This window comes from Trichomycterus rosablanca, chromosome 5 (assembly GCF_030014385.1).
Source record: "Trichomycterus rosablanca isolate fTriRos1 chromosome 5, fTriRos1.hap1, whole genome shotgun sequence".
Taxonomy (NCBI): Eukaryota; Metazoa; Chordata; class Actinopteri; order Siluriformes; family Trichomycteridae; genus Trichomycterus; species Trichomycterus rosablanca.
In genome coordinates, this window is record NC_085992.1 from 27,508,648 (window position 1) to 27,532,642 (window position 23,995).

General features: G+C 38.9%; 1 protein-coding gene across 2 annotated transcripts in view; it reads right to left on the reverse strand.

Moving 5' to 3' along the window:
- Positions 1 to 3,125: 3,125 nt before the first annotated feature.
- si:dkeyp-121d4.3 (uncharacterized) overlaps positions 3,126 to 23,995 on the reverse strand; it is a 38,020-nt gene continuing 17,150 nt past the window's right edge. For both annotated transcript variants that reach the window (XM_062995928.1, XM_062995927.1), the window contains 16 exons: positions 22,762 to 22,804; positions 22,480 to 22,605; positions 22,300 to 22,398; positions 21,056 to 21,277; positions 20,613 to 20,750; positions 20,389 to 20,520; positions 18,905 to 19,015; positions 18,063 to 18,287; positions 16,426 to 16,560; positions 16,197 to 16,286; positions 16,031 to 16,098; positions 15,226 to 15,817; positions 14,732 to 15,127; positions 9,810 to 11,870; positions 6,378 to 6,468; positions 3,126 to 4,072 (listed from right to left, as the gene is read on the reverse strand). In XM_062995928.1, the coding sequence (XP_062851998.1) occupies positions 3,453 to 4,072; positions 6,378 to 6,468; positions 9,810 to 11,870; positions 14,732 to 15,127; positions 15,226 to 15,817; positions 16,031 to 16,098; positions 16,197 to 16,286; positions 16,426 to 16,560; positions 18,063 to 18,287; positions 18,905 to 19,015; positions 20,389 to 20,520; positions 20,613 to 20,750; positions 21,056 to 21,277; positions 22,300 to 22,398; positions 22,480 to 22,605; positions 22,762 to 22,804 (5,149 nt within the window). In that variant the 3' untranslated portion in view covers positions 3,126 to 3,452. The remainder of the gene's footprint in view (positions 4,073 to 6,377; positions 6,469 to 9,809; positions 11,871 to 14,731; positions 15,128 to 15,225; positions 15,818 to 16,030; positions 16,099 to 16,196; positions 16,287 to 16,425; positions 16,561 to 18,062; positions 18,288 to 18,904; positions 19,016 to 20,388; positions 20,521 to 20,612; positions 20,751 to 21,055; positions 21,278 to 22,299; positions 22,399 to 22,479; positions 22,606 to 22,761; positions 22,805 to 23,995) is intronic.

Below are 23,995 nucleotides of genomic sequence, written 5' to 3' on the forward strand. Positions count from 1 at the left end.
TTATATATTTTTAAAGGGATTATATGCAGTAGACTGTGTATATTTTGCCCACTAGCATTTCCTGGTCAGTTTCAGCCCACAAGCAACATTGGTGTTGGGTTCCTACATGACCGTTGGCAATATCAGCAACTGGTCACCCACTGTTGTAAACATGGCCAGCTGTAGCCTAGTGGTTAAGGTACTGGACCAGTAATCAGAAGGTTGCTGGTTCAAGCCTCACTACTGCCAGGTTGCCACTGTTGGGTCCTTGAGCACGGCCTTTAACCCTCAATTGCTTAGATTGTATACGGTTGCAGCTGTAAGTCGCTTTGGATAAAAGCGTCTGCTAAATGCCGAAAATGTAAATGTAAACAGCTATTGATAGCAAATCAATAGGGCATGCTTGATAGCTTGATAGACCTTTTTGCTGTGAGGCGCCAGTGCTACCCACTGAGCCACCTTGCCGCCCTGTCAGTTAAAGATTCATGAGAATTAATAAACCACAGATACATTTTTTTTTTTACTGCATTTTACACAATGTCCCTTTTTTTTGAAAATTGGATTTGGAAATTGATCATTAAATATGCAAAACAAATACGACACACACTGATAGACATTTTACCAATACTTTATTCCCCCAAATCCCAGCACAGCTTAATATTCTGCAGTAAAAAAAAGGTAACTTTTTTTTTTAGCTAACCAACTACAATCACTTTTCAGTAGAAATAATTAAACTGTGGTCATACCCCAGATTAAAAAAATAAACATTAAAACTAAATAATACTTGATTCCTTATATAACAAAATATCAAGTAAAATGAGTGTCCTACTCATACAATTTACCTACACACAGTGTAGTCAACCAGTTGTTCCAGACCTTTATGAGTTGTTCCACACCTTCAAGTCTATTACACACATCTGGCAAGTTATGACGTCACGTTTCCACCTGCGAAAGGTAAGGGCGACCCCTGTATGGACAAACATGTTAAAGTTAAACCAAAAGCAATAAAATTAAATCCAATTCACTAGGAGTAACGTAGGAAACACTTCAGACAAGTTGCCAGTCGATCACAGTGAAGAGAGAGAGAGAGAGAGAGAGAGATAGAGAGAGAGCGAGAGAGCAATGACTGTGAAAGGAAACCTAAGCACACAAAGAAAACATGAAAACTCCACACAGATAGAACACTCCACCTGGTTCTCAAACCCAGAATCTTCTTGCTGTGAGGGGACAGCGATACCCACTGCACCACCATGCCCCTCCAAAATAGCACAATTTCAGACAGTATTTACCTTAAAATATCAAGGGAAATTTTGTATCTCCAAATCACCTAACTAACATGTCTTTCATCTGTGGGAGGAAACCAGAGCAAATGAAAACTCACACAGACATACAGTAGGGGGAACATGCAAACTCCACACAAAAAACCTGGAACACTCAACCTGGGAATCAAACCTGGAACCTTTTCGCTGTAACACAAGTTTTACTATGTATAGTAAAAGTAAAATAAAAACATATATGTAGTTGACAGTATTTCACCCAAATAAAAATATTGTCATTCATTTGGCAGAAAATGACAACTGCTCAATAAATACAAAAGGATGCAGTGTCTTTAGACCTTTGGTGGAATAACCCTGGTTTTAAACAGTCTTGGTGGAATATTGGGGTTATGCCCTTCCTGGCACAAAACTTTATGGGCTTTGTTTGTGCCCATCCATCTTCCTTTTGATCACAATCCATAAATTTTATTGTGGTTCAGATCTGAAGATTGGGCAGGCCATGACAGGGTTTTGATCTAGTGGTCCTTTATCCACACCCTGAAGAAATCAAATTTTCTTTCCAAGATAACCCTGTATGTGGCTTGGTTTAGCCTTGATCATTCATCTAGCTTTGGATGAATTCAGTTGTGCTCTTGGAGCTTGTTTTAAACTGCCCATGTTGTGCACTTTACCCCTGCTGCTGTTTCCCATTTTTTTCCGTCACTTGATGCCATCCTATAGTTGAGTAATATATTGAGTTGCAAGTCGCTATGGGAGTTGTTTTCAAACTCTTTAGCTTTGTTGTCCCCAAAATCTGCCGCTTGACCTTGTTCTTATAAACTGCTGTTTTTGAAATTTTTAAGGACGGAAGCAATCTGATGCTCCATGCATTCTTTTGCCAGTAAACCAGGAAAACCCTGATTGCAGTCGAGGTGGGTATATTGCTGCTCACGCCTCCTCCGACCCGCATGCACACTTACACAGCATTTGAAGACCTCACTCACATAGTCCGGTCATTCCGCCCTAGCAGAAACGCGTCTGCTGCAGGCACTGCCAATTATGCCCACTAGATGCCGCCCAGCCGACCGGTGGGAACACCGAGTTTCGAACCGAGGAGTTCAGAATCTCCGCGCTGGTGTGCTAGCAGAATATCCCGCTGCGCCACCTGGGTGCCTCTTTTCTACTTTTAGGCATGGTCAATATTTATTTGTTTTAATCCAGTCACTTTTTCAGAAAAGTTGGCAATGAGGGGGAAAAACTCTAGCTGACCTTCCCCCAGACGCAGATCTGTTAATTCTCTTGAATTGATTTGCTCCTGCCCTACACAAACTAAGATTTCTTCAGATTCCCTGAATCTTTTCGGAATGTAATCTTGCATTGAGAAATGTTCACTTTTAACTAATTGACAAATTCTCTCTCGTTCTCAAGACAGGATTACAGTGATGAGCCACGACCCATCATTACTTGTACAGATTGAGCCTTTGGTGGATCATTTTGTACCCAATCCCAATTCCCTCACCTGTTACCATTGCACCTGCTTATTATGAAATGTTTCAAAACACTGTGCCTTTAATATTCTATCAACTTTTCACATTTAGTTTGGCCCATCCCAAACATTCTCGGAGTGTGTTGCAGGCATCAAATTCTAAAAACATTGAAAATATTTTCTTTTGTCAGTTAAATAAAGATTCAAGACATATTCTTATTTGTATTGTATTTTACTAAATGTCCCAACTTCTCTGGAAATGGGGTTTGTACAACACAACTAATACTCAAAACTGAGTTCACATTTTTTTTTGCTATTTAAGCTTTATACAAATGCGACACACAAAGCTCAATCTACAAAATAGATTTATGTGAACCTCAATAAGCATTAAAAACAGTAAAAAGTTGATTAAAATAAGCCTTTATTCTGAGTACACACAAAAAAAGCCACAAAGTCCTGTCTTTCAGGTATTTTTCTATTTTAAGTACACAGTTAATAAAAGTCTTAACCTAATTAACAATGAAACCGAATGTTAAACAATACATTTTGAACACAATGTTAACAGATTTACAATAACCCAATGTAAAACAATTACATTCAGTTCAGCTCAGCTTTTAATTTTAACAATAAAAAGGCAAAGTATACATGGGTCCATTTTAATACATATTCACTGTACATGTGAATGATATACCAATGGTAAAGCCATTCTTAAGTTACATTCAAAAGCCATCTTAGGCTTCTGCAGACTCTGGTTCACTTATTTTAGTCTCCCACTTCTCAAGGAAGTCTTGCATGTTTAAATTAAAGGTGTCAATACCCCTCCCAGAAAGGTGTACCCCATCTGGTCTGTATAGGGCAGAGTCCAATGCAGGTGTTATGTTTTCATGAGTCAGTGAAGAACCACTCAGCTCTTCCATAATACCATGAATTTGTTGGTTGATTGCCTCTCGAGTGTCATTTACTGCCAGGCTGTTATCCGAGTGTCTCCAGAACTTGCGTGGCAGGATGTCTGACCAAACCAGAAGACACTGAGAAAATATGCTCTTCAGCGAAACAAAGTCGTTCTTCACTGCTGCCACAAAGGCATCTACACCGGTCTTCCCAATGTCATTTCCTCCCAGATGTATAAGAATGATGTCAGGTTTGGGCCAGTTGTCTTTGAGCTGAAGCAGCTGGGGCAGAAGCTGTTGCCATGTCATGCCCTGCACACCCTTCCACCATATGCGCACAGTGTTAGGGTTCATACCGAGCTGCATGCCAACTTCAGGAGATGTGGCTCTCTTCTCAGCCCAGAATATTAGGGAGTGGCCACATATCCACACATTCTTTACCTCTGTTTGGGTAACTTGTCCTGTAAAGATGTGAAAATGTATGTGGAAAATTAACCTCAAAACATCTGGTCAAGTAAAATTCGAATCATCTCTTTGTTCAAAATAGTGACCAACAGTTTTTACATAAACAAATGATCCAATAATTTGACAATAAACAACAAAACAATTTTGTGCATTTATAATGAATGTATCAATTTTTATTCATCTTCATCCAATGCATCATCCTAATCAAGATTGTGGTGGATCACAGAAACACTGGACACAATCAAATCAATCAAACGAGCAATTTCAAGGTACTATAAACAGACGAGTGTTCTTCAAAATTTAAGCCATGGTAAAAGTTATGCCACACTTGCAAGTTACAAGATAGCTCAGTGCATTGCTAAACGTGGAAAGCCATTTACTGATGGAGAATACATTAAAGAAGCCTTTTGAGCAGCAAGTGATTTGTTTGACGGTTTGACGAACAAAAACGCTATCATTGCTAGGATTAAAGACGTGCCTGTTTCAGCAAGAACAGTTGAGCGTCGTATCACAGATATGGCGGGTAATATCAGGGAGCAGCAGGTGACCAGACTGAAGGACTGCGCTGTGTTTAGCGTTGCGCTTGATGAAGCGTGAATATTAATGATTTGCCTCGTTTGACAGTTGTGGCCAGATTCTGTGACTCTGTTGGAGTACGAGAGGAGTTATGCTGTTTAAAACCCATGTACGGCACCACAAAAGGTGAGGACTTGGCCAATATTTTGAAAGGATTGCCGTTGATATTCAAAAAATCGTTGCAATCACCACTGATGGCGCCCCCGCAATGGTGGGAAAGCAAAAAGGATTCGTCAAAATAATTGAAGACAAAATTGGGCACCCTGTTCTTAAATTTCACTGCATAATACACCAGGAAAATCTGTGTGCAAAGATGTCGAATTCTGATCTTAACACAGTGATGGCAACGGTTGTGAAAATCGTGAATTTTCTGCGAGCTCGCTCTGCCTTAACTCACAGGCAGTTCCAAGCACTGCTTGATGAAATGGATTGTGCATACAAAGACATCCCGCTTCACTCCAGTGTCCGGTGGCTGAGTAGTGGAAAAGTGCTTGAGAGTTTTGTGAACTGCATTGATGCAATCAAAGCATTTCTTGTTGACAAGGACCAGAATTACCCAGAGCTGGAAGATGTCAGATGGCTTGAGAAACTTATGTTTTTGACTGATATTACATCACACTTGAATGAACTCAATGTTTGCATGCAGGGAGCTGGACAAACAGTCATGGGGCTGTTTGAGACATGGAAGTCATTCACATCCAAGCTTAAAGTTTTTGCAGAAGATATAGAAAAGGGGACATTTCGCTATTTCAAACACTTGAGAGAGATCTCCACTCGAAATTCAGTCAGAACAGCCAACATTTCCATGTACATGAGAGAACTTGAGTTGGAATTTGCCAGGAGATTCCAAGATTTCCAGACACATGGACCAATGTTTTCCTTTCTCATTCATCCGGACAAACTTAGTGTGAAAGACATGGACTTGTCAATTTTCCAATGGATAGGCATTGATGGTTTTGAAATGCAGCTGATTGACTTTCAGAGCTCATCTCTGTGGACAATGAAGTTCTGTGAACTGCGGACTTCACTTGAAACATCTAAAGAAAATGCACAGTCCCTGTTCATGTGTTGGACATCACTGCCAGAAAAATATGACTGTTTGAAGAAGGTTGCATTGGCGATGCTGTCAGTCTTTGGATCAACATATCTGTGTGAGCAGATCTTCTCACACATGAATTCCATCCTCAACCCCTCACGAAGCAGGCTTACTGCAGACCACTCTGAGAACTGTGTTCAGCTCAAAGTCACCTCATATACACCACAGATAGATCATCTTTGCAGAGAAAGTCAGGGACAAGGATCACACTGACATGTAAGTTTAATTAGCTGATTAATTGGTTTATGTCACATACAAAGGTTGCCGACCCCTGCACTATGCTATTTATTAAAGAAAATCTTACATTTACATTTAGTAGATGCTTTTATCCACAGCAACTTGCAATTGTGTCTGAATACAATTCAAGCAAATGAGGGTTAAGGGCCTTGCTCAAAGGCCCAACAGTGGCAACTTGACATTGATGGGTTTGAACCAGCAACATTCTGATTAGTTACCACTGCCCCATCTTGCCACCTAAATCCTAAAGCTTTTGACCAGTTTCCCAAAGAAAACTAATTTTTTCCAAAATTCCCTTAATCGAGACTTTAATGGCTTTGTATTCAAAATACATTCAACACTAGGCTGGTAACTTCACCTAACATCTGTTGGCAAATATACTACACTGATACCTGGTGTTGATTGCTGGCTTTGTCCATGGCTTAGCTGGGCTTCACGTTTCAGTTTTTTCTTCAGTCTCATCCTCTGGTTAAACTGCTCCAGCTGCTCAAAATAAAAATGTAAAAAAAGCACTAATACTAAATAAAAGCACACAGCAGTGACAAATTTCGTGACTTTTATTAGAATGAAGTAACGCTGCAATTAAACAAAATGTAAACATTTAATAAGTGTTTACATACAGTTATAACAGTGACTAGGATTCATGCTTTATTTAAATGCTTCTCAGAAGCAAAATAGACAACAGACAAAATACATTTTTTTCCTTTACAATAGAAAAAGGAGAAAAAACATGATTCTGGGTGGCCCAAAAAGGTGACTTCAGTCTTGTTAAAGTGGCCAGCTATACATCAAGGTTTTGCTGATTTTTCAGAATCACAGTAAGTTGTACTGTTGTCTGTGTGACATCAGCATGGCAAGTGTCAAACCAAAAACACATCTACCAGACAAATCAGGAACTTTCAGCAACATCTCTCCTGGAGCTTTGCTTTGGAACTGTGGTTAACTCCATAAAAGTTAGGACCAAGTAAAAGGGAAAATAAAAACAGACAGCAATTATTTCCTAATCCTTTTAGATTTGTTTCATATAAAAAACAAGACAGTCAATAGTTGTAATGTTTTATCTAAACAACACTGAGCTTCATAACACAGCAAAATGGGAAACATGTCTGAGATGTAAGCAGCCCAGCCTAGCACCTGCATGTTCTTACTGACAAGCCACACTATTGCTCATGTGCAAAACAAGGCTCTAAAACAAGCAGAGACGTCTGAACAAGACATTGTCCAGATGGCAGCATTTCTTGCCCCAAAATGCATTATAACTCCTTAGCATTATTGGTGTCTTCACAGATGCGCAAGTGCACTAACACACCACCATACTATAATTGACACTGCCTTTTAAACTTTGCTTTGGCAACAATAAGATGGTTGTGTTTTCCTCTTTTGGCATATATTGCTTGCAAACACAATTTAAAAGGTAAGCTCATCCGGCAACATTTCAGTCTCTCATATAAGCCTGAGCCCAGAAGTCAGCTGCGTTTTCAGATTTAGTTAATATATGGCTTCCGCTTTGTGTAGCAGAGTAGTTCCTTTCTAGCTGCAGTGATGAACGGCTTTTACAGATTTCTAGGAATTCCTTTATTCTCTTGCAAATTCAATGCTGCAATAACCTTTTTAATTTGGTTAGATTTTTACCTTATTCATTTAATTGGTTTTGTAAATTTATACTTATTCCTGAACAGCTACCTGTGGTACGTCCCGAACTAGGTAAATAGAAACATTCAGGACACATCTAGTCTTTGAGCAAGAATACATCAGTTTAAATACTATATTTCTTATTAAGCAATCAAAAGGATTTTAGGTATTTCACCACAGTACATTATATAATTAAAATATCCAGAGAAATCTCCTTAAAGGGCAAGTCTTTAAAACCTATTTAACCTCTCAGATAGTACTACATAAAAAAAAAAAACTGAACGTTTCTGTGATTGAAACTGGCACCTTAATTAGGAGTCCTCATTACAGGGGCAAGGAGGTAAATCCTTATCCGACCTTACCTCCCTCAAATATGGCTTACTGTGTCTGTTGAACACCTGGCCAAACCGTTGACAATGCTGAGATTCGAATCCATTTATGCGCCCATGGATAAGCGCAGCAGACTGCTGTATCACTTCAGTGCCCAAAATAAACATTTCTACCATAAAAAAATAAATGCCATGTTTTCCTCTAGAACATCGCCTTATACAGGTCCTTCTAAAAAAATTAGCATATTGTGATAAAGTTCATTATTTTCCATAATGTAATGATAAAAATTTAACTTTCATATATTTTAGATTCATTGCACACCAACTGAAATATTTCAGGTCTTTTATTGTTTTAATACTGATGATTTTGGCATACAGCTCATGAAAACCCAAAATTCCTATCTCAAAAAATTAGCATATCATGAAAAGGTTCTCTAAACGAGCTATTAACCTAATCATCTGAATCAACGAATTAACTCTAAACACCTGCAAAAGATTCCTGAGGCTTTTAAAAACTCCCAGCCTGGTTCATTACTCAAAACTGCAATCATGGGTAAGACTGCCGACCTGACTGCTGTCCAGAAGGCCATCATTGACACCCTCAAGCAAGAGGGTAAGACACAGAAAGAAATTTCTGAACGAATAGGCTGTTCCCAGAGTGCTGTATCAAGGCACCTCAGTGGGAAGTCTGTGGGAAGGAAAAAGTGTGGCAGAAAACGCTGCACAACGAGAAGAGGTGACCGGACCCTGAGGAAGATTGTGGAGAAGGGCCGATTCCAGACCTTGGGGGACCGGCGGAAGCAGTGGACTGAGTCTGGAGTAGAAACATCCAGAGCCACCGTGCACAGGCGTGTGCAGGAAATGGGCTACAGGTGCCGCATTCCCCAGGTCAAGCCACTTTTGAACCAGAAACAGCGGCAGAAGCGCCTGACCTGGGCTACAGAGAAGCAGCACTGGACTGTTGCTCAGTGGTCCAAAGTACTGTTTTCGGATGAAAGCAAATTTTGCATGTCATTCGGAAATCAAGGTGCCAGAGTCTGGAGGAAGACTGGGGAGAAGGAAATGCCAAAATGCCTGAAGTCCAGTGTCAAGTACCCACAGTCAGTGATGGTCTGGGGTGCCATGTCAGCTGCTGGTGTTGGTCCACTGTGTTTTATCAAGGGCAGGGTCAATGCAGCTAGCTATCAGGAGATTTTGGAGCACTTCATGCTTCCATCTGCTGAAAAGCTTTATGGAGATGAAGATTTCATTTTTCAGCACGACCTGGCACCTGCTCACAGTGCCAAAACCACTGGTGAATGGTTTACTGACCATGGTATTACTGTGCTCAATTGGCCTGCCAACTCTCCTGACCTGAACCCCATAGAGAATCTGTGGGATATTGTGAAGAGAAAGTTGAGAGACACAAGACCCAACACTCTGGATGAGCTTAAGGCCGCTATCGAAGCATCCTGGGCCTCCATAACACCTCAGCAGTGCCACAGGCTGATTGCCTCCATGCCACGCCGCATTGAAGCAGTCATTTCTGCAAAAGGATTCCCGACCAAGTATTGAGTGCATAACTGAACATAATTGTTTGAAGGTTGACTTTTTTTGTATTAAAAACACTTTTCTTTTATTGGTCGGATGAAATATGCTAATTTTTTGAGATAGGAATTTTGGGTTTTCATGAGCTGTATGCCAAAATCATCAGTATTAAAACAATAAAAGACCTGAAATATTTCAGTTGGTGTGCAATGAATCTAAAATATATGAAAGTTTAATTTTTATCATTACATTATGGAAAATAATGAACTTTATCACAATATGCTAATTTTTTTAGAAGAACCTGTAGTTCTCGATTATTAATTTAGATTAACATACCCTTTTCTTCTGCTTCACTCTGATGTCATCCTCTGTTGTAGAGGCAGGCTGACATTCAGCTTCACTTTTGTCATCTGTCGGGAGGGTTTCGCTTTTCGTTTGAACACTAGTAGGTGAAGTACTTTCTGTGGCTTTCTTTTCTTTAACAGGATTTTGTGTTTCGATTGTTTTGAGGCACCTGTTTGTTGGAGCAGATTTGACCTTTGTCTGTTGAGTAGGAAAGCCAATAAAACCTGCAAAAGAGGGATAGGAAGAAGTGGGAGGTGGACCAAAAGGGCCCGGCATTGGAAAAGAAGTGGGAGATGAACCAAAAGGGCCCGGTGTAGGAAAAGAAGTGGGAGATGGAACAAAAGGGCCCGGTGTAGGAAAAGAAGTGGGAGATGGAACAAAAGGGCCCGGTGTAGGAAAAGAAGTGGGAGATGGAACAAAAGGGCCTGGCATAGGAAAAGAAGAGAGAGGTGGGTAAAGATAACCAGGGCTCGGAGGCACCATGGGCGAAGGGCTGACTGACTGGGTGTAAGTCCCATAGCCAGGTGATGAATAATAATTCTGCGAAGAATAACTTGGAGCATAATGTTTTTGGTCATTAGCCAGAGCATAACTAGACCCCCATGAAGCTTGATTATTTTGATAGTACTGTGCAGCTGATAAGGGATCTGTGGCTGGCTGGGAATAGAAAGAACCAGCTGACTGGAACAATGATGGCAGGGATGCTGTTATGGGGTTATAAGAGTCTGACTCTTCATTGACTATTGATGACTGTGCTGTAGTACTGTAAGAATCTGGTGTCACTTGCCTTGCTTCTGGACTGTTTCTAATAGTCCTTGTAAGGTTTACTATATCCCTTTCCTTCACTGTTGCTTTATCTTGGTGGGATCTAATAGAGTCCTGGTAGCTCATATAAACTTCTCGTTTAGAAGATTTAGCAGGGGATGATGAATGGGCACCAGCGTCAGAGTCAGTGGACTGTTCACTAGCTCTTCGATCATCCCTACTGATGGATCGCTTATGCTTTTTATCAGAAGTGTCAGACGATGTGGTCAAAGGGTTGGCCTTCTTGCCGTACAACCGTTCTCTTGTCCTGTCAGTCAACTTGTTAACTTCTGTTGTATCTAGATTAAGACCAATAGTTTGTAAAAGATCCTGGAGTTTTTTATATTGATCCACTTTATCATCCACATCTTCACTGGTAGGTTCTGATTTCTGACGCACTGGACTACAACTGCTTTGTACTCTTAACCTCTTAGACTCCTTTTCCCTTTCATATCTTTGACTCTCTTCTGCATACGAGACATGAACTTGCAAAGATGGATTATCTGTAAAGGATCTGTTTGCTTTCTTTCCAAAAAGTAGCTGTTTCTCAGGCTTAGAATCTGTTCCATATTTCATGCCAACAATTCTAGAAAACCCACTTCCATCTTCTACAGCTCTTTCATGTGGCAGGAGATCTTCTTGGCCATGGTCATCCATACTGTCTTTAAAATTTCCCAGCATAGGGATCTTACACTCTTTGCTTCCCATAAAGGGAGAATCTTCATTGTCATCTGTTTCACTAAAAGGATCATACAATTCTTCTTTGCTGGTCTCTTTTTCACCTGCCTGCAGTTGTAGGTTTCTTTGATTCTCCAAATTATTTGAATCATTATTGGCTTCTCCCAAAATTGACGACAACATATTTGAATCAGCCTTGTTTAAAGCGCCAAGAAAACGTTCCATTTGTTTAGAAAGGTTACTCTTTTGCTTCGTAGCTGAAGAGTGGATTGACGGTCCTTCCCTGGTGGAGGCCTGGCTGTAATCCTGCTGGGAAAATGGAGAGCTTTGGGAATGTGATGTAGAAGGCAATGGCTGCTGGTCAGACGGCTTGTTAAAATGTGATGACTTGCTGGTACGTGAACCGGCAGAAACGGCATCAATCAGTTTTTTGAAATAATTAAAAGTATTAGCAGGCAATATTGGTAGATTTGACGGTGTGGACGGAGCTAAACGATCCTCCTCAGGGTTTTTAGAACCTTGAAAAAGATCTTGGCCATAGTCATATTGTTGAGCTGAAGTCATATCTCTCTGTAAAACATCAAGGAATGCAATCATTTAAAGGAATCTAATAATGCGCTACACATATTTTCTATCATTAAAATAAGAAATGAACAAGTTTACAAAAACTGTCAAGACAGACATTTAAAACCATGTACTTATTTATTTGTAAGTAAACTAAACCCTATTTTTTCAAAATACTGGGGTGAAGGCGAGGTGTCACTCTACAGTTGCAATCAGAAATACTCAGCCTCTCCAAGAAAATAAGGATTTATAACTTGAAACTTTTCTGCAGAGCTAGATTTGGCTTCCAATGAAGTCTAAAGAAAGAAAATGAATGGTGTAGTATTTTAGAGTAGCAGGATATTTTGCTGATACTATCATGTCCCAATTATTTAACACCTATAAAATACTGCTGAACTTCAAATCTACTGCTGGTCTGTAGATAGCCTAGTGGGTAGAGCTTTGGGCTATCAACCGGAAGATTGGCGGTTCAAATCCAGGCTCTGCTATGCAGCCACTCTTGGGTCCTTGAGCAAGGCCCTTAAGGGGCGCCGTACGATGGCTGACCCTGCGCTCTGACCCCAGCTTCCAAACAAGCTGGGATATGCGAAGAAAGAATTTCATTGTACTGTACACTTGTATATGTATATATGACAGATAAAGTATATCTTATCTTATCTTATGACGTAAAGTTGTGTTACAACATGATAAAGACGTTGGGACTCAATGACGACCATTAATTTGTTTCAGCTGTAATATAATTTAAACACCACCCAGAGATTCAAGTATTCAAGTTGTGTTACAACTATGGTAAAAACTAAGGAGCTATCTCAAAAGCTGAGACAGGAGATCATTACAGTGCACCAAAGAAAAAATTTATTTCCAAGATCTTTACCGTTCCTTAAGACACCACTGGGATTGTTGTCCTTAAGTTCCAAACTTATGCTCTGAAGACAGTGCCTTATGTCAGTGGCAACCATAAAATCATTTAACAACCATGGACTACCTAGCTGGACTATAGAACGCCCCAAATTCAGTAGGGCATTGCAATTGGACAGTGATTACCTTCACTGTGGTACAAACACAGCACTGCTTAAACTGAAACACAATGCTTGTACTGTGATTTGTTTTGGCACATGTAAAACTAGAGATGGGACGATCGATCGACTTTCAATCGATATCGGCCGATTTTCAATCAAAATATGCTATCGACGATCGGACGATATTTCCCAAATGTAGCCGATCCGATCACTTGATATATAAAGATCACGTTAAGTTAACAGCTCAGTGAATTGATCCAGACTTTGCGCTACAAAACACGAACCATCACATCACCATTCATCAACCATCATACAGAAACCATCATGAAAGCTCTTCACGACCTAAAATAACAGAATTAACGTTGTGCATCATACATACGATGCAATTTTGCTGACTGAAATATTTATTTTAAAAAGATAATTCAACCCGGTCACATCTGAGTCGATTCTATCAGCACGTTATTCAAACTCGTGTTCAGTTTGGTAACTCGTAAGTGGTTCTTGCTTTTGATGTAAATGAGAACAGAAACGTTACAGAGCCAATCAGAGGCAAAAGTTTATTCATTACCAAATTCGTTAGTTCAGGATCATCTGCTAAACTTTTAGAGTAATCAGAACTTTTAGCTCCACAGACGGAACGAGTCTGACTCGGTGACCGCTCTGTGGTAATAGCGGTTTAATTAAGCTTTTTAATGTAAGAAAGTCACACAAAATGTTCTGTAGTAGCTGGTGTTTATTTAAAACCACAGCATTTATTAATAACAGTAAAAACGGAGAGATAAACTTACGCGTCACATTCAACTCCTGAATCAGAATCATTTAAAGCGACACTCTGAACAAAGCGTTTTTTTAAAGAAACACACACACGCTGTTGCTTTCGGTTTATCTTTTAAGTTTTTTTCAGACTAAACTGGATAACATTAAACCTGTGTGTGTGTGTGTGTGTGTGTGTGTGTGTGTGTGTGTGTGTGTGGTCAGTTAGACTAATAAGATATGTCTCCTGTGGGTGAAAAAAATAATTGTTTGGATACTTTATTATTTACTGCTGATTTTGCGCAAAAAATTGCATGTCACCCCCCCCCCCCGATCGAAATCGACTATCGGCCGATTGCCCTGAAAGGAGATCGGAGATCGCAATCGATGCCAAAAAACCCGATCGGTCCATCTCTATGTAAAACACCACACAGGTAAATGCAGTGCAATTGTTTTGCATTTAATTCTGACACAAATTCAACATTTCATTCTTTTAAATGCAAACCTACATATATTGTTTATCTGACAAAAAAATCGAGTGATGTTAAAGCAATGCAATGACTTTTTTACTTTCATTTTGGCACATTTTCCACGTCAGTCCGATTTAAACACAGTCTTGTCTGCTCTGCATTTAACTGTCATCACTGTAGTGATAGCATTTCAATAAGGCAAACATAAAGCACCGCACTGTGGAAAGCAGTAAAGGTGTGCATTGATTTGCATTCACAGTCAATTGTGTACAATTATGACAAGAATTTAGCATTTAGTTTTTTCATTAAATCCAACTTCATTTATTGTTTTTAGATGCATTTCACACATTCCCACTGTAGTGACTGCATTTGAATTGCAATATTCATATTGAGGAGGGTTAAATATTTACGATTGCAACTGTGTTCTGTGCATTAGGCACTGTACTGAAGCTACATTACTCACCAAGATTCTGTTCCCAAAAACCTCAACTGACAAAACAAGTACAACAGTTACAAGAGCTATAGGCGTCTACCTCGGATAGTCCAAATACTTACCATTCTTTGCTTACTAGCTTTAAATCTAATTTTAATCCTCAGAGATTATTAACACATAAACAAAACAGACCTGTGGCTTGTCCTCTGAGCGTTTCTTTAAAATGGACTTCTTCGGCTTTATGTCAAGATTCCAGGTGTTCTCCGATTTTACGTCAAGATTCCAGGTGTTCTCCGATTTTACGTCAAGATTCCAGGTGTTCTCATCTCTAGTGTCCTCGTCATAGTCAGACAAGAATGAAGAAGGACCATGTTCCCTTTTGATAGCTTTTGCCTTCTGTTCCATGGCTATAATTGCCCGTTTTCGTGCGATAGATTCATTTAGCTCTTGCAACTGCCGTTTCTTCCTGGCTAATTCTGGATCTTCATTCTCAGGACTAGAACTCCGCTTTTTCCATTGATCTTCAGAGCTGGACGTGATTTTCGGGTATTCTGCTAGTTCTACTGGACTGTTGCTTCTTTCTCTTATCTTTAGATAGAGACAGAGAATCAATAAGTAAAATACAAAGTTAACTTCTCTTTTAATAAAACTACATTTATATATTAAAGTATAAAAAGTAAACAAACCTGATGTTGAGGACTGGCACAAGATTCTAATGGCTTCTTTAAAATGGACTTGACCCGTTTAACATCAGGAATCCACTGGTTCTGATAGTCATATGTTGATGCTTCAGGTGCATCTATAAATGGGTCGGTTTGTTCCATAGCAATGATTGCTTTTTTACGTGCAATTACCTCATTAAGCTCCAATAACTCTTCCCGTTTCTTTGCTAATACTTCAACAATCTGGGAGCCAAGTGGATCAATTCCCTTGGTTTTTCGATCAGGGCTTCTGCTTCGTCTTTTGCTGCGATGCTCACCCCTGTACTTTGGGCTATGGCTTCTCTTACGGTCACTTCGACTGGACCTTTCCCTACTTCTACTGTGGCTACGACTGTATCTGTGTGAGCGATCCCTGCTTCTGCTGCGGCTCCGTTTGTGACTTTTGTAGCTCTTGTCACGGCTGGAGCTCCTGCGTCTTCTGTGGTAGCTGCTTTCTCGACTGCGGCTACTGCTTCGACTGTGTCTGCGTCGGCTTCTTTCTTGGCTTCTGCTACGTTCTTTACCTTCCTTCTGCTTTGGATCAGTCTCTGATTTGACAGTCTGGCTGTCTTTCTTTCTGAAGTTCAACACAGAAAAAAAAAAAATCACCAGTCAGCCTGTGCACCTTTTTTCTGGAATCTTTCCCTCTTCATTGATGAGTTTAAGTTGTTTAATTGTTTTAAAAAGAACAATTAGACACAAATCATGCAAGCAAAATGTATAACCGACACCTTTTCATTCAAATTCAAAATCTACAATGCACTAAACTGTCCATTCATTATTTACTCACTCTGAATCTTTGACCTGATTCTTGATTTGCTCTTTTTGGTCCGTCAACAATTTGACTGTCATTTTCTTCTACAAATACAGAAGGAAAATAACATATAAGCCATGTGTATTAAGCAATTAGTAAACAATTTACACTGCAACACTGGGACTCAGATAGCATTTAGCACCTTTTCTTTCTTCTCTTCTACTTTTGGCCCAGATGTGAAAACACTCTCTTTTGGCTTTGTGACTCTAATAGCTCGTTTACACCCTGCATTCTTGGAAGAACAGATGGATTACACAAAACTTAGCAAATTCATATCTTATTCTCTGTTCATCAGCAATTAAAAAATTACTTTATCATGATTAAGAGATAAAGTCGGACACAACCAAACCAATACAAGGTGAGAAACTTACCACTACTAATGTAAACTCAACCTTTTCTGACAAAGTTAGCTTAGTGTCCATAACCTCAGACGAGTCAAACATCAGTGGTGGCTCCTGTGGGGCTTTAATGAACCCAGTATTCTCGTTTAATTTCACAATAACACCCTGGTGGAAAGAGACAAAAATGAACAAATAAGATAAAAAGACTGACACACATTTTCATCCTTGTCTTCTACTGCCATTGCAGAGGAAAACATTTTTGTTGTTGGCTCAGAAACAACCCAACAGCCAGCAGATGATTAATCAATGGTTCTGTAATCTCATTTAACTTTGTGATAAGGCCTCCTAAATCCTCATGCGTGACAATTTGGCAATTGGCGACTACAGTTGGTGAATTTGCTCTGTCAGTAAAAACAGGGCTATAGTTTCTGTACACATTAGACTGAATCATAAGCATTATAATGGAAAGAAACTGTAAAAGCTCTGCAAAGACATCACAAAGACAATTTCTAAGTAACTTCAGGTTCTAAAATCATCTGTACAAAGTATTGTTTGTAGTAAATGGAACAAAGATCCAAGTTTGAGAAAAATCAGTAGTAAAATGAATTCTTTTGAGATGCTGAAAAGTCGAAGGCTCCACTGTATCTTGCTGGCAACATATTGTGTAAAATCAATCATTATTGTATCACTTCACATTCTAACAGTCAGAAACTATTCAGCAGCTAAAATGACAAATATACATTGTGGCTTATGCCAAGTTCACCCTACACGACTTTCGGAGCAGTCAGATCGCTGTACAGTTCACACTACATAACTGGATCTATTGCAATCGGGAGTCTTTGAAGTCGTTGTGGATTTTACACTAAACAACTGATCGGCGATAGGGGGTCACACACTACACGATTTACAATCAGTAGGAAGCGCAGATGAGTCCGCTAGCACACCAGAGTTGAGGTTTCGAATACATCTCAGCTCTGCCTTCCGACTGGACTGGGCGGATGCATAAGCAACGATTGGCTTTTGTTCATAGGGCTAGGGGTAAAAAGTCGGATCATAGGTCCTTATAACTGGTGCAAATGCAGCCCCTGCTGGCTGACTGATGGCGCCTGCACAGGGGTGAGGAATAATGCTGATGGGGGTGTGGCCCCCCGTACACAGTGCCCGTCGGTGTATGAACTCGACTCGTGCAGGTGTGGGGGCGTATGTCAGTTGAGAGGCGTCCTCAGTCAGCAGTGAAGGGTCGAATCAGTATGGTGGACGCAATCAGGGTAATTGGACACGACTAGATTAGGGGAAAAAATTGGGGAAAAAAGTGGGAAAAATAGAAAATGAAAAAAAAAAAAAAAAAAAAAGCACAATAACAATAAGCGAGCAATTAAAGTTGTTTGTGCACTGATGTGCAAGTATATAATTATAAAATAATTAAAAATAATAAAATAATTATTAAAATATTTTATTAATATAAATTATTAATAAAATAATTATTAAAATAATTAAAAAGGGCTATTTTGTACAACACAAGAGTACCTGCTACATTAATGCAAAGCAATGTACATATATTGTGTACACAGCTGCTAAGGAGCATGCCAGTGGCCAGTGTTAGGTCATACACTTTTACCTTACTTGGTATCACTATTCCTGATTGTACTTAACTTAAAAATACTTACAGTTTTGCGTTTCTCCTTGGACTGTGTCTGAAAGGTTTCTAGCTGGATTTTAATGTTGACCGCACGCTCCTCCTTGGTTTTACCATTAGTGGCGATGTTAAACTGGACCTTGTCACCAACCATCATGGTGGCCTGCGTAATAACGTTGTCCGACCCAAATGGTAAGCGTTTCTCTGTTCCTTCAACTGTGAAGTTCACAAGACCCGGAAGTGGCTCTTTTACCATCTGCTCAAAACAAAAGAAAGAAGAGGACTGTAGAGTAATATGGATGTAAATTTAAATGTGATGCGATAGAGATTTGTTGGTTAAATTAAATAGCAGGTTGGACAAATCACTAGCCCTAGACAAGCACATTTTTTTGTATTAAGGTTATACACATTTTATTATCCAAATCCAAAAAAAGAACATTTGAACTTTTTAATAATGTGTTTGGGTTTGTGTGTGATGGTGCATCAGGTGTCTAAAAATGTGGTCATGTGGTGTTTGAAACTGGTTGGATGTGTACTAGGTGCTCACCACTTACAGTAGTGAAGAACAGAGAATAACAGCTACAATTTCAGTATACAGTACTCTGGCTTTCACAAGCATGTGCCAAGCTTATGATTCTAATAACTACAGCCAAATTGTACAACAATTTAATGTTTAAAAAAAAATTAAAAATCAAAGTCTAGTCGATCCACCTGCTGCAGACTCCTACCCTGACTGATAAGGGCTGTACCTAACACATAACCCATCTGACACATGCATATAGTCAACTGTTTCTTTTTACCAGGCTGAGACGGGTTCAAACAGACAACGAATAAGGTTCTAAATGTGCCAGCATAGTCAAACAAACCAGTTACCTTTGAAGAACTTTTTGGGATAACTTTGAAGACTGTTCCTTCATATATGTCACTGCTTATGTCATCAACTTTGGTTTCCTCAGCAACAACTGCAGAAATCACAGGTTTCCACTATAAAGAGAACAAAGGGAATGTTAATAATCAATAATTTAAAAAAAGTCACAAATACAAAACATACAACTCATTCTACACACATTCTAAGACAATGGTTGTAAAGAAGTGGTTCGCGGTTCATTTCAGCTTAATCCAGTTCTTCCATTCTCCTCTGACCTCTATTAACAAGATCTTTCCATCCGCAAAACTGCCACTTACTGGATATTTTTAGCACAATGTTGTCTGTCATGATCAAGCTAACTTGGATAACATTAAAACTAGGGATGCATCAATACCATTTTTTCCCAACCGAGTACAAGTACAAGTACAAGTACATGTATTTTTGTACTTGCCGATACCGATACCGATACCTATTGGGGGGGCGCCAGTGCCTGACCGGGGGGGCGTGGCATTTCGAGATTTTTTTACTTCTAAAACTACAGCAATTCATTTTTCACCCACGTGAGACATATTTCATTAGTCTAACTGACCACGCACACACGCACGTTTAATGTTATTCAGTTCAGTCTGAAAAAAATCTTCAAAATAGAGCTATCAGTGAAGATAAACCGGTGACAAAAGCAATGACCGCTGTTATAGTACGTGTGTGTGTCTTTAAGAGAGGAGACGCTCTGTTCACAGTATCGATATAAGTGATTCAGGAGTCAATTCATTTTAAATTGAAGCGTAAGTTTCTTTTCTCAGTCATCTCTCCGTGTTTACTGTTATAATGAATGTTGCGGTTGTAAATAAACACCAACTACTACAGAACATTCTGTGTGACTCGCTTACCTTAAAAAGCTCAGGCTTAATTATACTGCTTATTACCACAGAGCAGGAGCCGACTCAGAGTCGTTCTGTCTGTGGAGCTAAACGTTTTCTCTCAGTCAGAGCAGATTATCCTGAACTAACCAACTTAGTAATTGATGAACTTTTGTCTATGCTTGACTCTGTGAAGTAATGTTTTCTGCTCTCATCTACAGTACATCAAAAAGCAAGAACCGCTTATGATTTACCAAAGTGAACCACGAACTTATATAATGTGCTGATAGAATCGGCTCAGATGGGGTCGGACTGTATCATTTTTTTAAAGTAATATTTTCAATCAGCAAAATTGCATCGTATGTATGATGTGCACGAACACCGAGTTGCTCCCGAGCCGGCAAATCTAGCGCCGACCAGCCGCCGAGCGAAAATCAGGGCAAAAATCGTGTAGTTCACGTAGCAATAGACACGGTATCGGATGTTTAGTATCGGAGCCTCGTTTGCGAGTACGAGTACAAGTTAATGAGCGCGGTATCGGGCAAATACCCGATACCAGTATCTGTACTCATGCATCTCTAATTAAAACAAAATGATTCTAAATAAACACACAAAACTTTGGAACTTACCTTGCTTTTGGGCTTAGCAATCTGCCCAGACTTAGTATTTTCTTGTGAATTAAAGCTCACAGTGGCATTAGAAAGCTTCTTTAATCTAATAGCCTTTACTGTATCTTCCTTATTGTATCTTACTGTGTTTACCTGTGTGAGATAATGTTTAAAAATAATGATTAAAAATCATCACAATTAATAAAAAAGCAGATCGCATTTCCAACAGAGTTTGTCTGACTCACAGTCTCGGTTGTAAATTCCACTTCATCCATGACATTCAGTTCACTGTCTGACAGATGTTCATTCACAGAACCAGTGATGTTTTCATGTGCCTTTGACATGATGGTACAGGTTTCATCTTTGATGCTCATTATCACACCCTGGTTGAACAGTGAAATGTAAATGACAGGGAAAAAATCATCTCTTTATTATATTCTGGGTTAGGTTAGGTCTGAGCAATAAAGCAAAATCCCATGTCATTGTTTATATGGGTAGCAGTATAGAGTACAGAAATCTGAATTAAAAAACCCTATATTTCTTAAATGAAAACAATATAACAATACTAGTAATGAATAATAATACATCAACACTATTGGACAAATAGCAAGCAAAAAGCTTTTCATTTAGCTTTCACTGATGTTTTGGGATTGAAACTTCTACTTTACTTCAGAATCTTTACTATTACCTTTATTCTGACTTCCTTGGTAAGCTGTACTGTTTCCGGCATCTGTGGTGTGATGTTGGTGGCTCGTTTCATTTGCGTAAGAAGATCTCTAAGAACCTGAAATTTCACTCGGTCAAAAAGCAGAAGGGTGGCTCTTGTGTCCATCTTCCCAAAAGGCAATTTGATAGGTTCATCAACAAGAATGGTTCTGATGCGGCCTGGGTGAGGTTCAAGGACATAAGTCTGGAAAAAAAAAAAAAAAAAAAAACATTTAAAATTATCTACAATAATTACACTACTGTAAACAAGCAACATTCATTTTAAAGACAGAATTCAAATGGAGTCGTTGTGAAGTGAAAAATGAAACAACAGAACTCACTCACTCACGGTCTTAACCGCTTATTTGGGGGTTTGCTGGAGCCTATCCCAGCTTTTCAATGGGCGCAAGGCACACAGTAACACCCTGGACGGGGCGTCAGTCCATCGCAGGCACACACACACATACACCCATTCTCCTATAGGGCAATTCAGTGTCTCCAATTAACCTGACTGCATGTTTTTGGACTGTGGGAGGATACCGGAGCTCCCGGAGGAAACCCACGCAGACACGGGGAGAACATGCAAACTCGGCACAGAAAGGACCCGAACCGCCCCCCTGGGAATGGAATCCAGGATCTTCATGCTGTGAGGCGATAGTGCTACCCACTCAGCCACCCAACAACAAAACTGTCTTTATTATTAAAAAAAAAAAAAAATATTAAAAAAATTTAAAAAATACACACACTGGCCACTTTATAAAATCACCAGCCACGTGGCAGCAAGTCAGAAAAGAAAATATAAAGACATGGGTGCAGAGCTTCAGTTATGTTCCGATAATACACTGGTTTGAGTATAAAAACTGTCCTAGAATTTAAGCACAACAGTACAGTCTGTATACATAGTATGGTGTGAAGAACAAAAAAACATCCAGTAAATGACAGTTTTGCAGCTGAAAAGAAGGCTACGCTAACCTTAAGTAACCACTCTTTAAAGTATTAGTCAGTAGCAACTCAAAATGCAGATATCAAGTCTTAAGGTGGCTGGGCTACAACAGCAAAAGACCTTTTTAGGTTTAGAATAGGAATTTAAGAATAGGAATCTGAGGCTAAAGAGAATGACTGCAGTGTTTATTGCTTACTACTCTTCATGTAAAAGTTATTCCTGCTGTTCTCAGGTTGCACTCTTTATAAATGACTTGGCTTTCTTTCCACCTTCAATATACTTACATCAGGCATGACCTTTGTGACCACCCCTTCATAGACTGTGCCTTCAATGTGTTCTGTTCCTCCCGGCGCAACTTTTACATCGGTAGCACATTCTGATTCCTTTAAACAACATTACAGCTTAGAGAGTAGAAAAAAACAACCATCACATAATGCTTAACAAATCACTTTCAAATCACTTACCAATACTTTGATTGCTGTGAAATGCACTTTAACGTCTGGGAGCAAATGCTTTCGGTTTCCATAAAAGGCCTCAAATGAAAACCTGTATATTTTTTGGTCTTTGCGTTCAATTAACCCATAATCAGGCTAAAACAGGCGACAAGGAATATAAAGAATAAACAGTAAGAACAAGCCTACAGGTTTATAGATATTATATTTTCGTAATAATAAAGCAAAATAATGACCAACATTCAAAATTGCTTATCAGTGCTTTTAAAACCAAGCATGTGTAATAGTACTTACACCAACAAATGCAATGACTCCCACAGACCGTCCAGCTGGAGGTCTAAAAAACATTATACGTTGTAGTTAATTGAATTTATAAATGAATATTTTATTGATTATTTAATAACTGGATTTATATTTATTATTTAATAATTTTACATGGTAAACATAAAATACATAAATAAGAATTCATCTTTTTATTGTATGGTCAGATTGCCAGATTGTGTTGACAAGATATAAAAGTTGTGAATGTGATGACAGTTTGCACACACAGTGGATATAAAAAGTCTAGATATATGTTACATGGCAAGTTTTTGTGATGTTAAAAAAGTGGAACTAAGATTAATAATAATAAATTTTGACCCATAATGTATAGATTACAATAATCAGGTACCATAAATATGTGCACCCTTACTTTGTTAAAGCACCTTTTGATTTTATGATGAACTTGTTGTGTTTTTGGGCAGGAGTAAATGAGCATGGCCATCTTGACTTGGCAATCTTTGTCAACTCCAAATTTGTCAAATTGGCTTTTGCTGTAAGATGTAAACAACAGTATCCTACTAGAACAGTGGAACTTCTAGGTGTTAAACATGTCACTTTAATTGATGCCTGGTATTGACTACTATTTAACATTTGAGTTTGAATGAGATTGGTTAAATCTAAACATAGCCACAACCCCAATTATAAGAGGGTGTGCACACTTATGCAAACACAGTATTTTTTTATCTTAAAACTTTTAAATTTTAGTTTGTTTTAATTAAAAACATACAAACTTACAGCATATTAAATGACTGCACTTCTCTAATAATATGGCCAAACTGAAATGAACATTTTACCACCAAAACTAATATTAAGAAGTGAAAAGACTGACAGCTAATAATTATAAGATAAAAATACTAATAGCACTATTATCTGGTATAAAGTAAATGATCTGAATGAATTTACTAATAGAATTCCATAAAGTGAAAAAGATTTTAGTGCATCACATTAGTAGGTGAGGCAAGTACTATCACCACTGTGCAGCAGACACCTGATCTATTACCACTAGACCATAATTTAAAGCAGGCTTAAGATATACACAAATTCAGATGAATGATAAAAGTAGCCAACCCTATTTTCACTCTCGTGTTATGTATAGATTAAACACTTACTAACAGCAGCATACTGCCTTTCATTAACCCAATTTTGCAAACATTAAACTTGTAATTATATTTGCATGTGTTCACCCATTCTTTCTGGGTTAAAAGAG